At 43.6% G+C, this 26030-nt stretch overlaps 1 protein-coding gene across 2 annotated transcripts in view; it reads right to left on the reverse strand.

Moving 5' to 3' along the window:
• Positions 1-26030, reverse strand: part of LOC112411741 (transducin-like enhancer protein 1) — an 88722-nt gene that overhangs the window by 22814 nt on the left and 39878 nt on the right. For both annotated transcript variants that reach the window (XM_024763031.1, XM_024763032.1), the window contains exons 7-14: positions 22616-22820; positions 21860-21876; positions 9726-9842; positions 5791-5844; positions 5155-5307; positions 3618-3762; positions 2399-2589; positions 855-931 (exon numbers count right to left, since the gene is read on the reverse strand). In XM_024763031.1, coding sequence (XP_024618799.1) covers positions 855-931; positions 2399-2589; positions 3618-3762; positions 5155-5307; positions 5791-5844; positions 9726-9842; positions 21860-21876; positions 22616-22820 — 959 coding nt within the window. The remainder of the gene's footprint in view (positions 1-854; positions 932-2398; positions 2590-3617; positions 3763-5154; positions 5308-5790; positions 5845-9725; positions 9843-21859; positions 21877-22615; positions 22821-26030) is intronic.

The raw sequence follows: 26030 nt of genomic DNA on the forward strand, positions 1-26030 counted from the left end.
GGGATCCTCCCGGACCGGAGCATGAACCCGTGTCCCCTGCATCGGCAGGCGGACTCTCAACCACTGCGCCACCAGGGAAGCCCTCGGGTTTATTTTGTACAAAAATTGAGAACTTTAGAAATTCTTTGAAATCACGTTTCTGATTACCAATATTATGGAAAACAGGTGATTTTAAGTGACCCTGGAAGAATAACCAACGGGGCTTTTTAAATTCTGAAGGCTCTTTTGCCCTTTAACCTACCTCTCCTGCTTCCTCACCAAAGCCACGTTGCACTTTATAATCTCTCAGAGGAAGGCACCCAGCAAAACTTTACTTGGGGTTCCTGGGGAGGGGGGGTGGTCAACCCCCGATGTTGGCATCCAACAGAATGTACCTTTCACGGAACTCCCGTTTCGACCAAAATAAGGAAAAGGTGGCACTGAGCCGGGTAAAGAAACAGCACGTTTCCCATTTCTGAGATTTCAAGTTTGTGACAGCTTATTGCCCACAACATAGTCCTGTGGAAAATCTCCAGCAGCTACCCCCTAACCAAATGGCAAAGCAGAGCAGCTTTCTGAGGAAGGGTCAAGCAAGGAGGACCAATCGCCCCTGGCTCTCGCCTCCCTCCTCGCCCCCTCCCCAACAGCTTCTCTCCAGAAATAACTAAATGCATGACATCATCCACAGCGAGAAGACAGAGGCGTGATACCTACCAGGTGCCTATTTATAGCAAGTGTTAACACTCCTCAGGAAAAGACACTAGAAATCTCCTTGGAAACGCCCAAGCCTGTGCTCCCTTTGGAATTCGAGTCTGCTGATAACCATGACTAAGTAACCGCCTTTACAGTAAAACCAAAGAGTTAGAGGTACTTACGGCTTCCCCCCGGGGATTCCTGCCAGGTTTGGAGGGATCGTAGGTACACGCATGTGAGGGGGAGGATCAAACCCAACCTGGAAACAGAATAAGGCATCGCACTCTCAGTTTATGCAGGGTAGGCACTTTGTGACACCTCTAAAGACTTCACTAGAAACTCAGAAATCCCCAAAGCAACAGAAACAGAAACAGGGACATGCGCTAGCATTTCTCAAAAGAACGATTATAATGCAAAAAAATAATACAGCCACCTCTAAATACCACAAGACACTCTTTTTTGGGAAGTAGGAAGGTGTGTGATTGATCCGTGCATCGAGAACCAGCTTCCCATGGTAAATACGCCCTGTGGACTTAGGATGTTCTACCTGTCCAAACAAGTACAAAGAGCAGTACGCTGAGTCAGGACAACCTGACTATCAACTTTGGCACTATCAACGTTTTAGGTCAGATAGTTCTCGGTTGGGGGCCGGCCTGGGAATGGCAGGATAATTAGCAGCATCCGTGGCCTCTACCCTCTCAGTGCCAACAGCATCCCCCAGTTCTAATAAACAAAAGTGTCTCCAGATATGACCAAATGTCCCTAGGGGGCAAAATCACCCTGTTTCATACCACTGGTCTAAGTCATCGCTTAGAAGGTCACGCATGGACGCTCTATTTTGTGCACCTTAACGAAGGTACCTAGTCCCTCAGCTGTCCCCTTTGCTTTAAATTATCTCGCCCTCCACTGCACAGCCTTTCCTAGTAGTACAACATAAGGGAAAAAACGATGAACTTTACTATCACCCCAAGTTATTGGAGGTAATGAAGAAGGGAGAGGAGAGAAATGCACGTGACATATTTCAAACAGCCAACAGAAATGATTTAGGGAATTTCATCTGCTATGAGTTACAATCTAGTCCCTTTTCCTGATGCAGTCAAGGACTACACAGTCAATTTTCCCCTTCACATGCAGTTCTGTCTCTTCCTGGTCAAACATGAGGCCATTTACACAGTGGGAGAAGGTAGGACAAGAAGGAGAACCTGCCCCACGGTTTCAGTCCCTTTGTGTTTCTCCCTGTTGAGCTGAGATCACTTCTTACACCTAAGTCACGCTATTGGGTTTAAAGAATAATATAAGCATGGAATGAGAAAATTACGGCTCCTCAAATATTTTTTTCTAAGAATTAAAGAGGAAAAAAAAAAACAAACAACTTCAAGAAACGAATGAAAAGGCTTCTGTGAGCTACTTGAGTCATTTCATCGCCTTCCAAAAAAAAAAAAAAATCTACTTTGGTGGGAGAAAACCAGATGTCCCCTGAACCGCTGAAGTAGCTCCTAAACACTGCCTTTTTTCATCCACAAAAACAGTAAAACAAAAAGCATTTGGCCTTAACTTAATGAAGCGGCATGCCGATGAAGGCGGACAAGAGGGAGGCGGGCGCAGCGAGGACACTGGGTCTTTGTCTGCAGGCGTGGGGACTGCAGGCCGCTGGCCGCTCCTTGGGTCCCGCCCGCCCGCCTGCGCCCACCCACGGCTGCCTGCCTGCCATCCCCGCCATCCCTACCATCGGGGAGCGCCCGTAGGCCACCACGGCGGCCGCGGCTGCGGCCGCGCTCATCTGCGGCGACATGTTGTGGAGGCTGGCGTAGGCGGCGCTGGGACTGGTCAGCTCGCCGTTCATGCCCGCGTGGGGCACCATCCCGAAAGGCGCAGGGTACGGACCCGGCACCGCCAGGGGCGTCCTCAGGCCGGCCGCTGCAAGGAAGCACAAGCTGCATGTGACTCACCTGGCCGCTCAGGTCCAGCCTGACCATCAGTTCCAGGGTCCTCTTCAGTGCCCTTCATTATAGGGAAGGAGGAGAGAAGGCTGGGGGGAGCAGAGGGGTACCAACTCCAAATCCTACAAAGGTCCCTTCTTCCCTGGAGCTGAATTCATCTCCAGGAAAGAATGGACCCCAGGGGAAGAACTGCCCACATATTTCCTCCTCGGTCGGTACACTGGGCAACACTGCGAACCAGGGAGATTAAGCAGCATCCTTGTACCCAATTCACAGAAGGCTGACCGAGGCACAGGCACTACCTGTTGACTTAAACTCAAAAGAAGGTTCTCTTGATAAAATCCAAGATTTCTCCTCCACCCCAAATTTTCCACTACCTGCTACCAATTCCAAATGAAAACCCGATCCTGGATTTATGTAAACCAGAGCACAGGTTTAGGGGGAATATTCTGGGGCCTCTCTTCCTCTGGGCCCAGAGTGTTACATTTTTCCTTTGCCAGGGAGGAAGATAAAGTTAAAAGTTATGAGTTTATTCAGGGGCTGGAGTCCCAGTGAAACCCTCCCAATTTCTCCTGAAGGAGAGACCGTGATTCCTGAGGGATATACCGGCAGAACACTGGCCAACTAAAGCAAGCAAGAAGCACACTTGGGCCGGTCAGACAGGCTGTTTCAGTCAATATTAGCAAACTCAGACACACAATGATAGTTTGGTAAGGAGCTTACATGTGGAATAATTATCAGAAACTTTATTGAAGTCCCTGGGATTTGGATTATTTGGAAATAAAAGAAAAGCCAAATGTAAACAGTCAGAGACTGAACAGGGTACAGCTGCTGAAACCCAAGGACAAACATCTGTTTCTTATCATGGCTTTTCAGAGATAGGAAGGAGGGAGGGGGGCAGAAAGTGCATCTCATATTCACGAGGAAACTGCATGAGAGCTGAACTGACGAATCAAGTTGGGAAAGGGAAAAACAAAACACAGCCCACAAGAGGCAATGCCCTACCCGCTTGGTTAACGAGGGGGTCCATGGCTGGAGGCTTGCCGAGGCCTGGACGTAGTCCTGGAGTGGCGCTGGTGCCCGGCGTTGGCATGTCACTCCGAGGTGTCGGTGTGCTGGATTTCAGAACAGGCGTGCTGGCTTTTTCGTGCTGGTATCATTAAACAAATTAAATGAGTATTATTTTTAATCCAAGCCATATTACACAATTTATCACAACAGCAGCTGGGACACTGGGCACCTTCTAGCTACTCCCGCAGCCAATTTTCATAAATCCACACGATGTTGACAGCATTAACTTGTGAGGGAGAAATGATGACCTTTCCTCTTCCTGCCAGAATTAAAACTCTAGCTAGAGACACAGAACATGATCACACTCCTTCCTCCGCAGATTTTATTTTAAAAAGTATTTTTTCATCAGGCTTGTGGACTTTGGATCTAGGCCAAGTTTGAAGGATGACCACCCAGAGGAAAGTTCCCGGTCACTCAGAAGCGACTGCCCCGGTCATCGAGAATAGCAGAGGGAGGACCCCCTTCCTACCTTTGCCGCTTAATGGCAGTGGGATTGAGACTAACAGTGAGAGGCAGCGGAGCCATCAATTTGATGAGAAGCAAACTGGCATCTCAGGGGCAAAAGCCCTAGACCTAGTCCTATCATTGTGAGAGATGTGCCTAAAAAAATAACTCTTTGGCATTCAGCAGCTGCACCCATTTGCCAACGTAACCAGAGTGGACCCACTAGTGCAGGGGCCCTCAGGAGTCAAGATAGTAACAGGGTCACAGGGCATCTTCTTCTGCATCTTAACCCTTCATGTCCCTTTAATCATAGTCTGAGAAGCACTCTGGGGTAGCAAAGAACATGGGTTAGAGAGACCCCAGCTCCCTCTGGCCTTGGATCTGAGGAGCTGTGCAAACTTGGCAAATTCCTCCAGCTTCCCTCCCCATCAGTGAAATAGGATAATGCCTTGAGGGACTATGTAGGGATTAACTGCAGGGTTGTTATGGTGCAGTTATGGTGAGTGAAGAGATGAGATACTCCACAATGTTTGTTGAATGACTGAAAGCATGAATTGGCCTGATGTACCCACATCCCTCCCCGAGTTCCAGGCTTCCCCTGGTGCCGCCTTGAGTACCTCACCATCTGCCCAGCAGCCCAATCACAACATGACCCAACGGGATGGGTCAGTCTAAAACCAGGGGAAGTGTACCGCTTAAGAAAATGAGGACTCCTTAGGACCTAAGGCATTTGAACCATTTGCCAGCGAGGAAGCTGAGCCTACGCCAGGAACATATCCCCCAAGTACGAAGGACATGGGCATGGAAGCTTGTTATCTCTCTCTAATCATGGCCCAAAATAGACGACCCAGAGGGCAAAAGTAATCACCATGGGGACAGAAAGCAGAACGATGAGCTTCACTTTTAAACCCTTAAAAATGTAACTCTCAATTAGTAAAAACCCCACATTTCAAATACTTTAGGGAACCTCTGGTTCCCTGATAAAACTAAACTGCTAAATAGGCAAGTGACAGTTCTTATGACCTACCAAGCTCATTTCTTTGGATTTCAAAGAAGTGGAACTTCCCGAGGAGGCGGTGGATGCCGGGCTGCTGGAGGCGTCTTTCTTTAGCAGACGGTTTTTGTCGATTCCATTTTCCCTGGGTGAGTGGGCGGGGCTTGCTCGTGGAGACGAGGGGTCCTCAACAAGCACAAGCAAAGGGCTCGTGATTTCACTTAGAATGGACGGATCTTTCCACACCAATTCGCCAAATTAAAGGAGAGCCCTGAAAGTCCTTCAGATTTGGGGGATTTGAGGGTGTGCACCTAACACTGCTATTACAATGAATAGGATGGTGTTTGCGAGTGCACCCATGGAGACACCATAAAGAAACAAATCGAGAAATAATCGTATCTTCCCTCATGCTCAAATACTTTGCCCAGAGGGCACGGGACCGAAAGGAGCACCAGACACCAACTTAGGAATCCAAATGGTTAGGGAAACAGAATTTTTTTTTTTAAAGGAAACAAAAGTTTGTGTCGGTTTTAGACACTTATTGTTCCATCCATGAACAACCATTAAATCCTTAACGTGTAAAGTTGCAAAAGACCAAAATATGGTGGTTCCACTTCCTTTCTCTCCCAAGTCACTCTGAAAATAAAGTTTGATCAAGAGAATGGTTACCTCATTAGACACATCCACAACTAAGTTGTCATCACTTTTGTCACCATCGCTGTCCTGAAAAAAAAGAAATTTTAATGCCATTTACTAAAGGGTTTGAGGCTCAATTAAATTTCTGTAGCTCTTGGTAGCAGACAGACTAGCAAATGACCTGGGCTCCCTTCCAGAATGCCAGTCCTGGTAATTAATACCACCGTCTCCCCTTCGCATCTGACCTGGGGACGTGCAAAGACCCAGGCAGGGAACTCTGCTGCGGCAGCACACCAGCTAAACAATCACAATGTGTATACAACAGGTGATGGCAAGCCGTAAAACCTGGCGCACAGCAAGGGCTCAATAAATGTTGGCGGCAGCTGAATCTCTCTTATAATCTGAAATCTGCATATCCTTATCTCAGAGATCTTTCCCCACTGGATTTCAAATTAAGAACACAATTTCGGGCTTCCCTGGTGGCGCAGTGGTTGAGAGTCCGCCTGCCGATGCAGGGGACACGGGTTCGTGCCCCGGTCCGGGAAGATCCCACATGCGGCGGAGCGGCTGGGCCCGTGAGCCATGGCCGCTGGGCCTGCGCGTCCGGAGCCTGTGCTCCGCAACAGGAGAGGCCACAACAGCGAGAGGCCTGCGTACCGCAAAAAACAAACAAACAAAAAAGAACACAATTTCACGTCATTGCTTTTTTGTGTATCACCTTGAAGGCTGCCAATCAATTCTAGTGTTCATGGACAATTCATAATTATAAAGACAAACTTGAACCCTGTTCCCATGGGGTTACTAGTTACTACAAAAAATTAAATAAAGAAAACTACAAACAACAAAGCTAGCTACTGGATGGGATAATGTACCAAGATCTAACCTCATGATAAGAATAAAGCTCTTTAGCAATCAGCTTGGAATATTCTTGAGATGGAAAGAAGATAGGATGGCAGTATCTGGAGGGCCCTGGCATCCTACATTAGGGCTTTTAATGTCTTGACATGAAGCCATAAAATTGGCTAATCAGAGGAAACTCCAAGGTTGCACGCACTGAGTTTCAAAAAGCTTCAGAAAAGCTGTTCAATTTAACGTGATCACTCCTAAATCAAATTCAGGGCAGGCTGAAGAAGTCTACTTTCTTAGCCAAAAGGCCTTATATGTCTTTTAGTACAGAGTAATACAAGAGACATACGGAAAAATAAGTTATCGCAATGGGTCCTATTCTCAAAAAGGAGCAGGCCCCTGGTTTATGATCTACACAATTCTTTTACTGATGTCACTGTCAAATAAGAATACACAAATAATGTTTGAGACATATTAGTACAAGTGCAGGTGTCACCCATTAGCTTTTTGTGGCCCCCAAGTCCAGCTAGAAAGGTACCCTCAACTCTAAATTCATGTCTTAAATGTTTTATCTAGCCATACCTAAAGCATTAAGTGTGGGAGACCCTATTTACTTTCTTCAGTAATGTGTTACTAGATATACCTTTAGTCATTGTTATAAAGGCACCATGCAATTCATTAGCCATAACAAAAGATTACAACCAATGAGGAAGCCTGGATAATTAAAAATAACAGGCTATTGAAAGAAATATTTTCATGCAATAAAAGAAAAAATTAATACTAAAGAAAATTTACTTTCTCTTAGTAAAGCCCACAGAAAAGCACAAACATTGTCGGGTGTTAAGAAACCCAGGGCGCGGGAATTCCCTGGTGGTCCAGTGGTTAGGACTCTGCACTTCCACTGCAGGGGGCATGGATTTGATCCCTGGTTGGGGAACTAAGATCCCACATGCCACATGGTGTAGCCAAAAAACAAAACAAAACAAAAACAAACAAAAAAACCCACTGATTAAAAAAAAAAGAAAGAAAGAAACCCAGAGTGGTGGTGACAAAGTATAAGCCAAAGGGGATTCCCTTTAGGAAAAAAAAAAAAAAAAACCCAGTATAAAAATAGTTAATGTAATGTACAGACCAAACTGGCAAAAGGTAGCAAATAACTAATTTATTATAATGGAACTGTGCAGTGCGTCCTTAAGTAGTCTGAAATTTAAATCTTAGCTTTGTACTGGACCCTTCTGCAAATATAAACCTTCACGGTACAGTATACACCTGTCATCAAACATCTAAGGTCGGAGTCCTTTGCCCCAGGTTCTCCAACATCATCTCAATACATCACCCTCAACTACCTACACAACTAGACATACCTAGTACAAACGGGTTACAAAAGAGTCATGCAGAGCTATGGATTCTAGATCCCTCACTACTAAATAACTTATCTACAGAGCAACTCGGAATTCTATCATTGGCAAATCTGCAAATTTCTGTATGTCGTGGACTTTCTTGACCAGCTTATTAACAGTTGATGCCATGTATAAACGTACTTGTGTGGGATACTGGCTCTGGGCAAAAGATAAGGGGTAAATATGTGCTAAAAAGGCTTGGGCTGTGGTGGGGAGATCAACAACTTGGGTTCTTGGGATGTTATTATGGTACAAAGTATGGACCAATTTGAGGACCTCTGGCAAAATATCCAATCCTAGGCTCTCGCTTTGGGAATCCTAACATGGTGATGAAGAGTATGGATCCTGGAGTCAGACTGTCTCCAGGCTGTGCCGCTAATTCTGACCTTGGGCAAATCACTTAAAAGCTCTGTGCTTCACTTCCCTTATCAATGAAATGGAGGGATGATACAAAACTCACAGAGTTGTTTTCAGAGTTAAATGAAACAAGCCACGTAGAAGCACACAGTACCTGACGCTAACTTGAGATGTTGCCCAAGAAATGTTACCCACAGTTAGCCATTGGCTTGCGCCAGCCAGCAGGAGACAGAGGTCTCGCGTGGAAACCTCCGCACAGCCTGCACAGCAGCCAACCAGAGGTAGACACTTCTTCCTCCAGGGTCAGTGGGGAGTGGCCTAATTTGAATTCTACTCCCACGCTGTTCCTGAGAATGTGTGCATCCTGAAACAGACACTCGGGGACACACAAGGAAACTACAAGGCATCTGTCAGCTGCAATGTTTATGACGCCGAGACCAGAACCAATGGCCATTTGGCTTGGTTTGCTCTCCTCATGAATGTGGTTTTAGCTACATCTAAGTCAAGAGTCCTCACATCCAGTCGTGTGATCTCATCTGTAGGGTTTGAACGAGATACCCCCAGTGTTTCTTCCAGGTTTTTTTACCGTGGACTTTTATCACTACACTGCTCCCTGTGGAAGAGGACGAACTCTGCCTTAAGACATGATAAGAGCCTGAATATACTACCAGAATGGCATTCAAAAAGGTAAGTTGGTGACACCGAATTCTTGCCCTTGTTGTTTTAGCAGGACAGGCTACCAAATTTGAAAGGTCTAGGACAAGATGAAAATGCAGGCCCTAGCCTCAAAATTGAGAATTTGAAGAAGGTGGAGAGCACAGCATGAAACCAATGGTGAGGCAGGGCCCCTGCAAGACCAGGGTCAGTGCAGCTGCACAGGCTGCGCACCACGAGGCCAGCCCTACAATTTTGTATTCCCTCTCATGAGTAACTACGGCAGAAAGCCTAAAATTTAATACTAAGCCTGGCAGATGCATAATTTACAACTCAAGATGGAAATAATATCCTACAATGTAAGAATCTATCCTCTTGATACTATTATTTTTTTTTTTTTTTTGCGGTATGCGGGCCTCTCACTGTTGTGGCCTCTCCCATTGCGGAACACAGGCTCCGGACGTGCAGGCTCAGCGGCCATGGCTCATGGGCCCAGCTGCTCTGCAGAATGTGGGATCTTCTCAGACCGGGGCATGAACCTGTGTCCCCTGCATCGGCAGGCAGACTCTCAACCACTGCACCACCAGGGAAGCCCGATACTATTATTTTAAGGGATGTGAAATTGTCACCAAGATCTTAGAGGTCCTTTGTATACTCACTTAGAAGCTGAGCAAGGAAGCAAACCAATATTATTTCAAGTCCTTTACTTACATAGTGGCTGGAGTCCTTATCATCCACCTTTCTTTTTTTGATGTCATTGGAAAACTCGGGTCCATTTCTGCGTTTATCTGTGCCTCTTAGACTGTCTGGGACCAAGAGGGAGTTACTCTGCAAGACAAAAAAAAATTAATCAAAGATTTCTTCCCAGGTCTCCCTGTACACATGAAAACCCCACCTGGATGTGATAGCTGGTTTAGAAAGGTGATGCCTACATGGCCTTTCATTCCATTTAATTCGTCTCATCTGAAGACTTTGATGGCAAACATTTATAGAGATTTAGGCACTTAAAAGGGAGACCCTGACTATGCACTCAAGCCATCCAAAGCCTGGTGGATCCTTCAGGCCCTGCTCACTTAAAATGTTCTTCTGTTCTGTTTGCTGTTAGAGAAATGGGAGCCTGCTGTTTATATGCGGATGTGTTTTTATTCTTTCCCACTGAGACTCCCTGGTCAGGAATAAGAATGGCCTATGAGCAAAACCTGAGATCACTCTATTAGACATATTCTGTGACTGTAAGAGTCAATGTGTGCCTCTCTAAAAAGACACAAAGAGAACGGGTGGGATTAACAGCATGGTTTCCTAAAAGGCAAATCACATTTTCCACAGTAACAATGAAGGAACTCTTTTGAGTTCTTCTAATTTATTGTTGAAAATAAGATTTGGTGTTCCTTGCCAAGAGCTCTGAAATTTAAGACCCAAAGCAGGAATTCCAGCCAGTGAATCTTCAACAGCAAGGCCAGCTCCCACACACAAAAGCGGGAACAAGGACTAATCTTTTCCACAAACCACACAGGATACTTTCATTCACATGTGCTGAGTATGAACTGTTGACCCAAAGAAAACAGGCATTTTAGATATTTGAGGGTCACATGACACGATGTGACATCCCTTCAATTCCCATCTCCCCTCGGGGCTAAAGCATCAGAACATGTTACAATGAGTTCTTTTAAGTGCGGGATTAGCATACGCAAGGGGGCAATTTGTTCAGTGGTGTGTTACTGCCTTGAACAATGCTGAATGGGCTGTGCAAAAACTTTCTTTCTCAAAGCCCAGATAACCTCAATTTCTGAAAGATGTTGAAGAACTAAGTCGGGGAGTCCAGGGCCAACAAACAGTAATGCTACCTTTCTCTGTCACAATATAAAATAGAAGGGGCCTGGGGAAACCTTTAAGTTAGACCATCTCTAAAGCAATAGTACGTACCATGAGCAAATCTTTGACGGTCCATTTTTAGAGGCCATGGATGGGTCTTCGTTCCTAACCAGCCCAAGGAAATTAGCCAGGTGGCTGGCTCTCAAAACTCCCCCGTGAAAACCGTGAACCCCACCATGGGAACGTTCTCAGCTCAAACACACACAGGAGGAAATCAAAAGTGGGAATCAGAAGGCATTCTGAAGCCTCTTTGCCCACTTCAGAGGCTGCCTCTGAAGCAGCTGAGCTCTCATTCACGACTGTTCAAGCTCCACAAATGCCAGGAGGCTTACATAAAAGCAGCAGGGAGGGACCAATGCAATTCAATATAGAGAAGCTCAGAATAACGTCTTGAGCTCAGTGTGGGGCTGAAAGGTGAGCTGGCTGGATCCCTGAACTAATTACATTGGTAAATATCTGCTAAAAACTAATCCCTCTGACCCAGACCCACAGCCTGACAGGTCGCAGGAGACTTAAAACTGCAAAGTGCTTACATGCTGGGGAGGGGAGAAGCAGCTTGAGCTCATGTGGAAAAAGTGTCCATACACACCTGTCCGTGTTCTAGATTATGTCAGCCCCCAAGTCTCCTCCTCCAGACTCAGACCAGATACATTAAGGGCAAGGCTGTATCATATTCAACTTGACATCTACCCACTTGCCCAGCAGAATGTAGCATAGAGTCGGTGTCCACTCACAATTTAAAAGTCTCTTTCCCCAGGGTCCCCTGTGTAGCCCTCCTGCTGTAATTAGCACGGGGCCTCCAAACCACTCAGCCATCCAAAGACAGCTTTTTAATGATCTGATTTTTTGAACATAAAAGTAAACGACACGCCTATTAGGAACAATGCAATTTCTGCTAGAAACAATAACATTTCTCTGGCTGGACCTGTGAGCCTGTCAAGCTTTGAGCCTTCTGCCTCTCTGTATCAGAAGTTAAATTCCTGTCTGAGCAGCTTAAGTGAGGCCTATCATCTGAATGCATTTTGCAAAGCTCTGAAAGTTCTTCTAAATTTAGATGGGGCTGATAATTAGCACCCTTGCTTATCTGAAAATTGGCTCCATTCAGATGGAAGATTGAGACAAGTTACAAAACGAAATGTCTCATCATACCTTTGATGCTGTAAAACTGATTCAAAACAAGGCAGCAAAGAGTATGGGCGGCAGAGGCCTGGGAGAGCCACAGTCCAGAGTCAGGGGGTGCCTGGCTCACGCTGCAGCCCCAACAAAGACGAACCACTTTCTTTTACCCTTGTTCCCATGAAACTTGCTTGCTGTGTGTAATTGTCCCTGACATCCTCCAGCCCTGACACTGCTTTCATTGTTGTTCTTGACTTAAGCAAACAGTTCCAGCCTAATGGACTTCATTTGCTGTTGGCAACAAAAACAGTCTTGCTTAACTACTGCCTAGGTGACCCTAATCCTCTTGGCTACCTCACTTGCTCCCCAGAAACCCAAAAGTAACTACATGGGTAGTAATGGACGTCTCCTAATACCATCAAGTCGTCTTCCCTCATGCTGCGTTTTGTTCTCACGTACCGTCTTATGTTCCTCAGGGCTCAGAAGTGGAATACAGTCATTTTCATGGTTGTTCTGAGCCACTTTACACATATTTTGAAAATGCGTACTGACTGAATATCCTTTGGGTCCTTCAAAATTTAGGGTTTTACCTTGATTTGTTAGATTTGAACAAGGAGAAGACAGACTCAAATTTAACGTTAAAATTTAATATTTAATCAACATTTAAATGTTGATTAAAAGCCTGTTTGTGAAAGAATAAAACTGAGGTTGCTTCGCGTTAAGTTACTGAAAAAGTCATGCATTCTAAACACTGAAGATAATTAGGACCAAAGTTCTCAAGACGCCAAAGCAACCTTAACACATATCCATCCTCTTCACCCTCCTCAATTTATCTAGAGGATGTTCAGAGGGGAAGGCAATTTGCCTAAAGTCAAGAAGCACCACCCATTAAGTCAACTTGCCTGTGCTCCCGGAAGAAGTGATTTTTAAACTCAGTTTATATACATCAAATACTTGGACCCAAATACTTGCCCCCAAATACTTCTCATTTAAAAGTCACACTGGCTCTTTAACCTATCGAGCTTAATATTCTAATGTGACATAATAATGCCTACTGCATGCTATCTCTGATTCCCCCCACCTCCTAATCACAGACACATCTTGATTTACTTGGTTAGAGGCCCACCATAACAAAATTGTGAACATTTAAAAACAAAGAACATTTTACAGCCTACTTTTAAATGACCTGAAAACAGTCCCGAGTTCCTGGCTTTCCACTCATGAATCCTGCCATTTACAACCCAAGATGTACACTAACAAAGACCCCAGCAGAGAGCAACAAAGCAGCCCAGGTACTCACAGCACTGGCTTCATGCCACATCAACCACCAAGAATAGTGGTTCCACAGACCTATTTGCTGCTGCAGCCTTCTCTTCCCAGAGTCCATATCTTGAAAGATATGTATCGACCAAACAGCATTCATCAAGTAAAATTCCCCTTTCAAATTTTTATTTGCCAGAGTTTTTTAATCAACATGAGAATTAGTGTTACCACACTGACTGCTATACTCTAATTCTAGCCAAGAAACTTGATGTTTTATTTCACCTTGCAGCTGGTAAAATTTAATCATCTCCCAGACTTTTTCAAACACTGTAATTATTGGGCAGACTTCTACAAATGTTCTGACAACTGGGATTTCCAGACTGTATATAAGTTTTCCTTTGTTTAAAAATTTTCTTCAGAACCAAACAAAATCATCTTATTTACCTTATGTCTTCTACAAGAACTCAAAGTAGAAGTCTCATACAGCCCATGGGGGATATTACAAACCTGAGCATATCAAGATCTAAAAGCCCATTATGTCTTCAAAACAAGCTAAAATTTGAAAACTATGATGATTTTCTGCACCTAACAAGTTGCACACATTGACGGGAACAGAGCCAAGTAAAACGATAAAGGGAGAGGCAGACCAGACAAGTCTCTGAAGAAAACAAAAGAGCCCTCTGAAATGTTCAGTACCAGAGACAGAATGTCCAACAGACCTGTTAGCCCAACAGGCATGCTTTTCTCTCCATTTATATATATGAGACTACACATGAAATGACTTGATGAGGTGTAAGAACAGAGAAAACATTATGAACCACAAGAAGGGACCCATCCCTCTTAAAATCTGAAATATCTGAGAACCTAAAACCTCAGTGGGCAACTGCACTGACAACAGACAAATTGTTCACTGTGGTTACCCTGTGCTTCCTGAGGGTCACTTCCTGCACTAACAGTGATGTGATGGTTAAGAACAGGTACAAGGGGCTTCCCTGGTGACGCAGTGGTTGAGAGTCTGCCTGCCAATGCGGGGGACACGGGTTCGGGCCCTGGTCTGGGTGGGTCCCACATGCCGCAGAGCTGCTGGGCCTGCGCGTCTGGAGCCTGTGCTCCGTGGCAGGAGGGGCCGCGATGGTGAGGGGCCCGCGCACCGCGACGGGGGGTCGCCCCCGCTCGCCGCAGCTGGGGGGAGCCCTCGCACAGAGGCGGGGACCCAACACAGCCAAAAATAAATAAATAAATTTATATATTAAAAAAAAAAAGAACAGGTACAAGAGTGAGCAGAAAAGCTGCTCAGAAGAGAAAAGAAAAAGTAGGAGGTCTTCCAATATTACAACTGGTGTGCGCTCCTTGAGCGGCCAGATCCAGAGCACCATTTCCCAAATAGGTGAACCATGTTTTATAAAAACACACACCAGAACTGTTCCCTGCTGAGTGGGCACATGTTAACTAGAGAGTTGGTGGCAATGTGAACCCAGTGAGTAGAAGTGGACAGTGTATTCTCTTAAAGTAAAAATAAACATGCAAATACACAAGTACGGAACCATACCTTCATATAAGAACTTACCATGTAAGTAGAAGAGTCTTTTGAACTTCAAAGAGCATTCAGTCGAATCAGAAGAAAATGTCAAGAGTTGGACTCTGTACCACCTTTATTCTGACCATTCTAGACAATCATGTTTCTATTTCATGCTCTGAACACCCACCCCCTCAAGACCAAGGTAAAGAGACTCAGCTGCTTTAATATGAATTAAAAAAAAGTCTTTAAAGTCTTGTTCCAAGAATTTTACTTTTCTTTGGCAATTTAACAGGAATGGTTGTTCATGTATACAGAGGTATCTTGGAAGGTAAACTCCAGAATATATAAAAGAAAGCATGTTTACATTGTCAGTGTGGCCAAAACCCTTTATAAGAGTATTCATGTATCCTTCATCTATCCTGAGACCTCAAAGCAATTCTTCTGCCAGCCAAGTCTAAACCTTGAAGCCACCAGCAGCAAATGTGAAAGGAAAACCCGTTCATGGAGACAGCAAAAGTGAGACAGGTTTCCCTAATGTGAAAATAATACACATTATTCAAATGGATTTCTTTAGCTGCCATGCTAATTCCCCTTGGGAACGGTGTCCTCCTCACAGGAAAAGTGTCTGTGTCAGAGGTACAGATTGGAAACTCATGACACCTCATTTATCCTCAGTTACACTAAGGCAGTGGGAACCTAATTTGCTAGCACACTCTACACTGACAATTAACTTCTCAGTGAACATTAAAACAATGAGGTAAGGACGCACCCCATCACATCTGTGCGCCTTCTCATCCACACCTGGTACCAATTAAGCCATCACCCTGTGTGGTACTTCGTGCTGCAGTCCAGTTGGTCATTGAAGTATTCTGTGTGACAAATGCATTTTTAACCTATAAGATTAACGATCCCCACTTGTCAACAGTGAAGAGTGGAAGCAAGTGGAGACGTGTGGAAATCACATCTTGGAAGACTGGCTGTGAAGCAGGCCTAAAGGGTACATGTTTATTTTTCATATTGTTTAAAGGCAAAATATGTGAAAAAAACAGGGTGTTCTTGCACCTCGATCTAAGAATTTGGCACTGTCGGGCGCAGACGGGCAACTCAGGAGGATACTCAGAATAAAACGGAGCCACAGACATACACACCCAGTGAGTATTTGGGCTGGAAGAAGTACTAAACCACAAAATGTCTTCGGCATCAACTCTGTACACCCACAGCTTGCCCTTCCACCGTCCTTCTCCAAGTAAAACAAAATAAAACCAATAAAAAACTCTGGAGCTCATAACAAATATAACTTTAAAAATAATCTTTAAATGACCTCGTAACACCTTCATTCCCCTAATCAGGACCGTGGTCACAGCCAAAATCAAATTTGTATTTCAAACCTTTTCTAGAAGCATGTTTTTGAAGTGCTCTTCATTCTCCAGCCCCTGATGAGATGCTTCTACTGCAAGAAAAGGTCCTGAAACTAGAAAGCACTGGGTCAGGACTTGACTGTGGTATCTGGATATCTGACGCCACTTAACCCATCTCTCCTCATCAGAAAGACCGAGACACAAAGTTTATTGCTTACTGTGTTCTAGAGGGAATACTGAAGATGATGATCAGGCCAAAAGGAAAATAAAAGTTTACAAAATCTGCTCCAAAGGGTGGGCATTAAGGTTTCTAATTACAGAACACAAAATGAAGCCTAAAAAAGTTTGTGGAGGGAGAAAATAGCCTCTACCTGCTTTCTGTTTGTTTAAAGATGCCCTATCCTCACAGAGATCTCAGGGAGGTAAGACCTGAACATTCTCTGGTCACGCACAGGTCCTGACATCCGCCTGGCAAGCTCCGGCCCCACAGCGAGCAGACACCTCACCTGGCACAGGAACACGCCACTCCCGACAAGCAAGAAGCTGCCAGTGCTTTCCTTCCTTCAGGGGGTCACCCTTCTCGTGGCAGTGATGCTGGTTTTCCCAGAAGATCTATGTTTTTAAGCACAGAGTTTTAAATTCTGCCAAAAGAAAAATCTACTGAGGCAACCGCTTAAGAAAACTTAATGTTTTCTGCTGTGCCTTAATATTGAGATTTCAGGTGATTCATTTCAGTTTTATCCTTTATCTCCAGGCAATTCCTTGACATAAGTCAGGTCAACAACATTTAGGCGAAAACACCTCCTCCTGGTCCCTGTTTACCTTTGATGAATTCGAGCATCACGAGACTGATCAAATTCCTAAGAGGCTGGGATGGGTTTTGTGATGCTGACACACTAAGAATCATTAGGAATGGTCACCGGTCATGTGAGCCCTCATCTCCACAACAGCCTCACACATTTTTTAAAAAGGAAACCACAAGTAACTACGTTGACGGTGACTAACGACGCATTTACTGTTGTCTGGCTACCCTGCAGGTAGAGTCAGGGAAGACTTTCCTAAAGGCTTGCTACGGTATGTCTGATGACTTCCCATTTGTGGTCCCTAAACCCTCACCCTGCAGACAGCCACCATCACCACTTTATAGAAGGATGAGAAATCTTGCCTGTGCAGCCAGAACTCCACTGGGGTCTGCCTTTGTCCAAAACCCATGTTCTTTCTATCACTTGTCCCCTTTCCCCCCACACCCACAGTGCCGCGGTCCTAAAGAGCCACTGGGAGACGCTGTGACATTCAAAAAAATAAAATTTCAGAAACAGGCCAAGAGTGAAGTATTCCCCAAAGCAAGCCTCACACCTTATTTCCTCCTTGCTCTCTATATTGCTGAGGGTCGTCTTAGAAAAGAGTGAAGTGATGGGTGGTCCGTAACTAGGATCTGGTCCTACCTCTGCCAATCAACTAGTGAAGTACAACAGCTAGAGAAGAAAAAGATACAGACACCTCCTTACATTAAATAAAGTGATGGCTGTCATAACTACTTTTAAATAAGTTCTAAATGTGAACGTAATTTTAGAAATGTTATAGGAATGGCAACAGGGTCCCTCAGAAAGACATGATCTAAATCTCCACCTCTGTTAATTAACTATATGACCAAAGACACTCAACCTCCTTACTTTGGTGTCTTATTGAGAAAATGATGGTGACGCACCATTTTGACCTCTGAAGTAGATGAAAAGTGCTTAGACTTTTCTGGGCCAGGAACCCCTTTGGAGAATTTAATGAATGTTATGATCTCTCCTCAGCATTATGTAAGAGCACTGACCCACTCTGCATATAATTTTAGAGGGGTCCCAGGACCTTCTGAAGTCCACTAGGAACCCGCCTTAAGTCTACAGATCGTCCCTGTCCTGAGTCTCTCCCACACAGCCCCCTCAAGTCTCCTCCCTCTTCCAAATGTTCCAAATAGCGATCACATGAGTTAGATATTTCAGTGCTTTTCGTTCAACACATAATTTGACTTTGACATTAAAAGATATCACTGCAAAATCGCAGCAAGTATACGCAGTGCCTCAGCCAGTGCCTGGCACATAGTAAGTGGTCAATAAATATGCTAAATGAATGAGTATTTAAATATCCTTTCTACCATTTTTCTTAAAAAGCCATACAACTCCTTGTCAATTCTCTAACTCCAGGTCTTTCAAGTAGACCTATTTAAAGTGCATTCCCTTCAGCCAAAATTTAGTGCAATTCATCTTTAAATTAATTGGGATATCTAAAGTTCTTATTACTCCTGAAGAAATAAAGGCTTTTGTTAGGTCATTTTTTTGCTCAGTAGTAGCGCTCTGGTAAACAGGCTTATGTTAAAAAAAAAAAAAAAAAAGGTTTGCGAATTAGAAAACAGCCGAACAGCAAAATACACCTCGCAAAAGTTACTAGCTTTATCATTCATCCCTTTCAGAAACAAGAAACTTAAAAATCGTGTCCGTATTTTCTCTGTTCTTAGCACCTTTATTTCCTGGGTTTTACGTTAAACAGGTTACATTAAGGTTCATTTGTTTTCCTACCATAAAACCTTAAACCAGCAAATGGGATAATCTGTCACTAAAAATAAACATACACTATCTATGAGCCAGTTTTAGACCCACAGATAACAATCCACACACTCACATTCCCTCCGACATAAGTTCCTGGTTTTTGCACTTGATATAAAAAATATGTTTGTTCAACACAGAAAGAAGGGCAGGAAAAAAAAACAAGACTATATGCCAGCCTAGAATTTTTTAGAACTCCTTGGTCTTCTTTATGGCAGAGGTTATCAGAGTTTGGTCTAAGGACCCTGAGGGTGTCTCTCTGTGGGCAGATTTCTTCCAATACTTAAACCAAAACAATGTATGGCAACAAAGAGAATGCAGAAGCCGAGGAGAATTCAACTGCCCACTTTTAGGCCAGGCATTAAAGACATCTGCAAATGTGCAAAAAAAAACTAAACTACTCTTCCCACTCCAATTTTTTATTTTGGGAAATAGTTATTTTTCATTAAAAATGTTATTTATGCTAACACAAGTAGCTCTTTATCTGTTTAAGTGATTTTAAAATGTTTTATTTCTAACCCAGAAAATTTTCAAAATATATGACACACATAAACAAAAGTTCTCTGGGGTCATCAGTTACTTTAAGGGTAAAAGATTCTGAGACCATAAGGTTTGAAAATCGCTGCCCTATAGCCACTGCTCTTAACCCCTCGATGAGCGAACAAACAAAACAGCAGTACAGAGCAATGAACTGACTTTATCTGCTAAGTAAAATTCAACTTCATAATTCAAACCACTTTATTAAACAGATAAGTACTATAATATTTTAGGAGCTAATAGTACACATCATCTCATTACCCACTGAGTCTCATATTTGATTTTACACAAAGTTTGAAGAGAGCTAGTTAATTTTATGTAACTGCAGCAAAATCCCACTTATATGGACAGTGAACAATTTAATTCCTCTCTACAGACTGAATTAAATTTTTAGATTAAAAATGAGTGTAGTTTCTCCATTTTATATTATCATTACCATGAGTTTTCTGTAATAATTACACAGGAAACTCAGCATATATACTTATTCTGGAAATGCTCTTTGAAATTATTAATAAGACTTGACAAAAATTTGGTGTGAAAAAGGAGACATGCAAATAACACATTAAGTAACCATGTATTTTATATTATTTTATAGATTGGTTTATGCAATGTATCTACCACATTTGGACTTAAAAGTTCAGATTGCTAACTCAACACGGACTTTACAAACTAAACTAACTGGACTTGAAAACAATCCACAGCTGCCTGAAATTCAAGAACGATTTAGTACTTCTTTAAGGGTACAACTCATTAACCTTCGTCCACCTCACCCTCACTTCCCCAATCAAGTTCTTGATTACATCTTCCAGCCAAAATTACACACAGATTATTAGACATACTCAGAAATACAGTCATACCGAGTTATGCAAAAATGCCTCTATGAGCTTAAGTGTGCAAATTCTACTCTTTCCTGCCACCGGCATTTCAGAGAGGCATACACCATGGTATCCCTTCCACAACTGTCTAGAACTCTTGCTAAAACTTTCTGCAGCCTTGTATCTTCTAGTATTTTTGTTGCTTTTCCTTGGTTCTTTGAGAAAGGGCTTGTGATACATGTACCTACATATCCCTACACATCCCTCACTACAGATATATTTCCTATATTACCTTACATATAGTAAGCATTCAATAAATATATGGTGACTTAAGGTGGAACAGTAGTACTGATAACATAAAGCTGAAATAAAGTCTCAAACCTAGAATAAATTCAATAGATTAAAACATGCAGCAGACTAATGCATGTGGGCATTCCCAGCATCATCTCCTGCCATCTCTATTCTCTGGCCCAGGATTAGGGTTTTTAATTTGATACTCTATTGAATTAACATGGCAGAAAAGATGACAATCTACAGGGACACTGAAACAGCAAAATAGAAAGGTCACCTCCATAAATCAGTTTACTTAGGTCCATACTTTCGGAGTAGGTAATTTTATTCCCTAGATCTAAGTTTTTTCTCCCCTCTTTTCTCCTCCCAACATTTTCCAAAGAAAACTTACAGGACAAGAATTTCACAACTACCTACCTCATCCTTTCACCATTATCCATTCCACCAATACATCCTGACACATGAAGTAAACAAAGCTCTGTCCCGAAGAGAATTTTAAAAATAGCTACCGTTCTACACAGAAGGTGTGTGTGGAGGGGTGCCTAAACTTTTCAAACTGAAAAAGTTTACATATCATCCCCCCAAACATAAGAAAGTATCAGAGTGATTTAAAAGTTCAGTATCCTATTTTTTAACAATATTTAGATTGAAGATGATCAAAATACTGCCATGTTCAGAAAGAAGGAAGGAAGGAAGGAAAGGGGCAAAAACTGGAGGTTATCTGAGCTGAAAAGGGGCCAATTTCTCATTCTGTTTGTTCCACAACATGTAAGAGACGCATTTTAGAGACAGGCCTCCCCACAAGCAACCAACCGGCAGATATGTGTACAGACCAAACGTGCTTTATGTAAAATGAGTAAGATTTAGGCTGGTGAAAAAAAATAAACTCGATAAGCACAGAGCCCCGTGCACTGAATTTCCTTGGTTTTGAGAGCTTACTCAGATACTCAGTTCTTTGGACTAAAATAAAGTTAAGTTCAAGTTCACACTCCAAGGACAATTATGAAAAGAAAACTAGATATGGAAACCTAGAAACTAAGATGCATTTGCAGAGGATAATGAATGGTTTAGGTAGAAATAACACAGTGCTAACTAATTTCACATATGGATGGTGACCTCTTGCCTGCAGAACTGACTTAAGATAAAAATGAATACTCTCTTAAACTACAGGTAAACCTGGACTCGAAGTGCAATGATAAACATATTTTTTAAATGGGTCTGGGGCACATAGGGATCAAAGTGTATTTTCAAGTGAGTAATCATAGCAAACAGCTTTGCCTCCCTCTCACCTGATGGAAGTTTTATATAAAAGACAAAGGGTAGGGGGAAACAGTCATATTTTTTTAAAAAGGAAAGAAAAACAACAGGTCGCTGAGAGAGAGTAGAATATACGTGTCTGTGCCTGTGCTTAAAGAAAGGCGGCTGAGGGTGCACTGCAGGGGGGGAGAACGCGTTTATGTGCAGCAGGCGTCAGGGTACTTACTGTGCCCGGTTCTCTGTCTGCTCCCGAGGTTACCAAGAAACGCACAGACATGCCCGTTCAGACACAGAGGCAAGAACAGAAATAAAAAAAAGGGGGGAATAATTAGAACACAAGCCCCAAACAGTTTTAAAATGGCTTTTATTTATATAAGTCATTGCACATTCCTAATACAGTGATTTCCTGAAAATTACAGTATTTTGTAAACATAAGATTTACAGTTTAACCATACACAAAAGCCTATTTTTTTAAAATTTCTTGACAGAATAAATTACTTTTTTTCAAAAATTAGTCAAGTGCAATTTTGCCCAATATTTAATGCATACTAGAATTAAAGCCTATGAAACTAAGTAGTAACAGATGCAATTATCAAACCTTTCATTTGAACACATTCACTTTCAAATTTAACTTCTTATTTCGCCCCATTTAACAACATTACTTTCTTTGAAAATTACCCAATTAAGCAGTTAACAGTTTTCCATAATATGGTACAGGCCACTGGCATTAATGAGGCAGTTGCCAAGATGTCAAGATGCCTGCCATCTAAAGAGATGGAGAAATCTACAGATGCCCACGTTAAACCCTGAAAACCTCCAGGGTGAACTGTGTTTCAGTGGCCAGGCTGTGCGACAGACAGTTCCTCTTAGCTCATTGTTTGCTCTCTGAATGGGTTGGGGCTTTCTTTAGCGGTGCACAAACTTTGCAGCACTAGTAAGAGTGTTAGGGCAAGGTCCTAATCTGGCTTGCCCGGCCTCTCACCTCTGTGGTGCTCTGCATCGTGGTGCTTCTTGTCATCTTTAATTGCCAAGTGAGACTGGCCACTCAGAGCACTAGACAGCGCCAGGAGGCCGGCACTGCCGCCGAGGGGCGGGATTCCAGGAGGCTGAAGTCCCGAAGGGTGAGGGGTGAGGGGCACTGGAGGTCCATGGCCGTGAGAAAGATGCTGAGCTTGCAACTGCTGCTGCTGTTGGTGGTGGTGGTGAAAGAGGAAGAGGAGGAGGGAGAGAGAGGGGGGTGGTGGCAGTGGTGGCGGTGGTGGCGGCAACCAGGGAGACAGCAGACGTGACAGGAGAGGATGGAGGAGACAGAACAGGAGGTTACACACACACACACACACAGACACACACACACACACACAGAGGAAGGGAGCAAGGAGAGAGACAGGGAGGAAAGAGAGAAAAAAATGTGGTTAGCACTTTCAGTCCATCAAAAGCTTTCATCTGCTCAGTTACCTGATATCATATAATCTTCCCAAAACATAATCCTCAGATTGACACTGTCACTTTCTGGCCTAACTCTCACCCCCTGAAAGTGTAGCTACTGATTATTAGCAAACTTGGATAAGTTAGTAAGCCCTCACACGGTGGTTAGTTCCATCTCTAAGCGCCTCCAAGGATGAAATCCAGTGCATCATTGAATCCAAGATGCCACAGATTTCAGACTCATTCTGACTTCAGAAAGGTTAAAATAGGGGAGGTGCAGATATGCAACCTAAAATACAGAAACTATATTCTCAACTAGTCACCAGTTACTAGGTGACTCCATTGCACCCCAGCATTCTTGCATTAACTTACCACAACGTTAGGATGAGACAAAACCAAACATTATCTTTAGTTAACAGAACTTAGAAAGCAGGAAGAACTAGCATCTCTCATGTACTTGTGTGCCCTTAGCTCATCAAGCCCTCACAGAATGGAGGAAGTATTGATATTCCCATTTCACAGATGGGGCTCAAGGCATTGAGTTTCTCCCACCAGGTGGCAGGGAAGTGAAGTCAACGTAGGAAGGACCCTCATGGCTGTGCTCTAGTCATGGTACCACCACATACAGAGGGAACCCTCAGGGAGCCACGCACGTGACAAATGGAAGGAACCTTAGAGACAAAACTTTGTTTATCCCTTCCTTTCTCCTGAGCCCCATGCCCCAAACCCATCCCCCTCCCATGTCACAGAGGAAAACACCAAGACTCAGGCCAAGAACCTTGCTGAGGAAAGCACTCACACCAGCTGTGCGGGACTCCAACCATGATGACCAAGTCCCCATTCCCAAATGCCTTCGCCTCTATCACTTAACCCATTCCAGAAGTTAGAAACCTGTTCACATTAGAGTATCGCTGCTCTCATATATTATATTTAAGATTTGTTGCAGGAAACGAAAAAGCATCCAAGCAATGGCCCTTGCACCATAAATCTGGCCACATTTCAGCTGTCCAACATAAAACTCGCTTTTTGATGAGACAGGAAAAACGATTAAAGCTCAATTTCTAAGGTGTGATGTTAGGAAATTCTTAAGATTCTGATCTGTGCTCACTTCCCTGGGACTCAATTACTCCTTTTATTTATTACACCCTTGCACGTACTGAATATATTAGATCTTCACACCAGATCTTCAGCAATTTCCACCCTGACCACACATCTTTGACTGAATCCTAAACATTATGCTTCCGGCACTCAAGAGCAAGAGAAAGCAGCATCTAAAAGGCAGAAATCAGCATCTAGAGTCATTTTACAGTAAATTTTCAACCACTCCTAGTATCTTTTAAAAAATCTTTAGGCGCCAACCTTCTCTTTAAACCTCCACTCTTTCCAAAGAGAGCACAGTTCTAATGCGAGGGAAATTGGAAAAGGGGTGAGGTCAGAGCAGGCAGCATTAATAGTATTCTTGGAAAGTATTTATAAACTACTCATTCACCATTTGAGATCATAATAACAACTTCTTTATGCATAAAATCACCTTCCTGTCATCCCAAAGACACTAATTCTTGCTCCGTCACCTTTTAAGAGCTTGGCAGTAGCAGGACATAAAACTGAAGGAGCTGGCAGCAGCATCACGGTCCACTAGGCGTGCTCATTAGCACTTAATTAGGAACTAGACACCTGCCATAAGAAATGTGCTCGGAGAAAGATGAGGAACAGGTCTGCCCTACCAGCGATTACTATCATTACTCAGACTAAAAGCAATGTCCGGCTTCTTGGGGGGAAAGGCAGTGATGCATACACAAGCGGGTGCGGTGGGGTAATTAAGCACGGCACTGATTAAAGAAGATGAGAGAGGCTAAGCACAGGGGAAGGAATTTAACTATAGGGTGGAGGATACCAACCCTATCACCCTTCCCTGCACCCCACCCCCAGTCCCCCTCTAACACTCCCCCCCCAAACGGAGACACCAAAACACAACTCCAGACGTGTGATTTTACGTTAGAGGAAAGGCAGTCTCAGGTGATATTTGGATATGCTAGAAGGAAGCAGATTTTCTGCCAAGCCCAAGTTGGTTTTTGGAAAGATGAACTGGAAAGCATTCTCTGATGTACTATTGAAAAGAAAGACTAAGCTTATAAAATAAAGGGGCTTTGCCACAGCTGTGAAACAGACCTGCAAAGATAAACTCAACCTTCAGGCAAATAGCTCTCAACAGGGCTATCCAACAGCCTAATTGGCCATGAGTAAGTCCCACCTCTAGCCTGCTCTAGTTTTCCAGGCCCCTTGAAGAGACAGCTCACTGCCCATTATTAGAGGCAATTAGGTTCTTCCATCCTTAGCTTGGCGATCTTGAAAGCTCCTTCTTCCTCCTTTTTTTTAAAAAGCATAAATCCTATCACAAAATGAAAGGAGTACTAAGTAGGTAGCGACAGGATGAATCACAGCTATTGAAGATGCTGTAGACCCAAGAAATGTGGATACTGCTGCCTCACATTCTACTTCTTTATCCTACCATGCAGTGCCCCTAGATAGTATTTCCAGCTTCCTTATCTGGCCTCAGCTCGGAATACACCAGAGGGAGGAAGGGTGGGCGGGCATAATGGCTCCCATTTCACAGATGAAAGAGTGGCTTGCCATGGGGCTCACAGCCAGAACAATGATTGCAAAGCTTTTATTCCCTAGAACAGCATTTTTCCTGTGACCCCAGCAGCCCAGTCCTGTTCACAAGGGATCAGTTGCAGACCCAGTGTTCCCAAGCAAGGGGAAGGAAGAGGACAATCTCTTTCTCCACCGAGGACCCCACGTTTCTCCCTTCCCAGCTAAGGAGATACTCTTGAGGGTATGCAATACTGCACACCCAGAGACAATCCACATTCACTATTGGGCATTTACCCGGAAATAAAACCATCTTCACGACGCAGCCTCATGAGCAGTGACAGATGGGAATTTGTTCTTAGATTTTTGACTCACGAGTG

Source organism: Neophocaena asiaeorientalis, unplaced genomic scaffold, assembly GCF_003031525.2.
Source record: "Neophocaena asiaeorientalis asiaeorientalis breed wild unplaced genomic scaffold, Neophocaena_asiaeorientalis_V1.1 scaffold449, whole genome shotgun sequence".
NCBI lineage: Eukaryota > Metazoa > Chordata > Mammalia > Artiodactyla > Phocoenidae > Neophocaena > Neophocaena asiaeorientalis.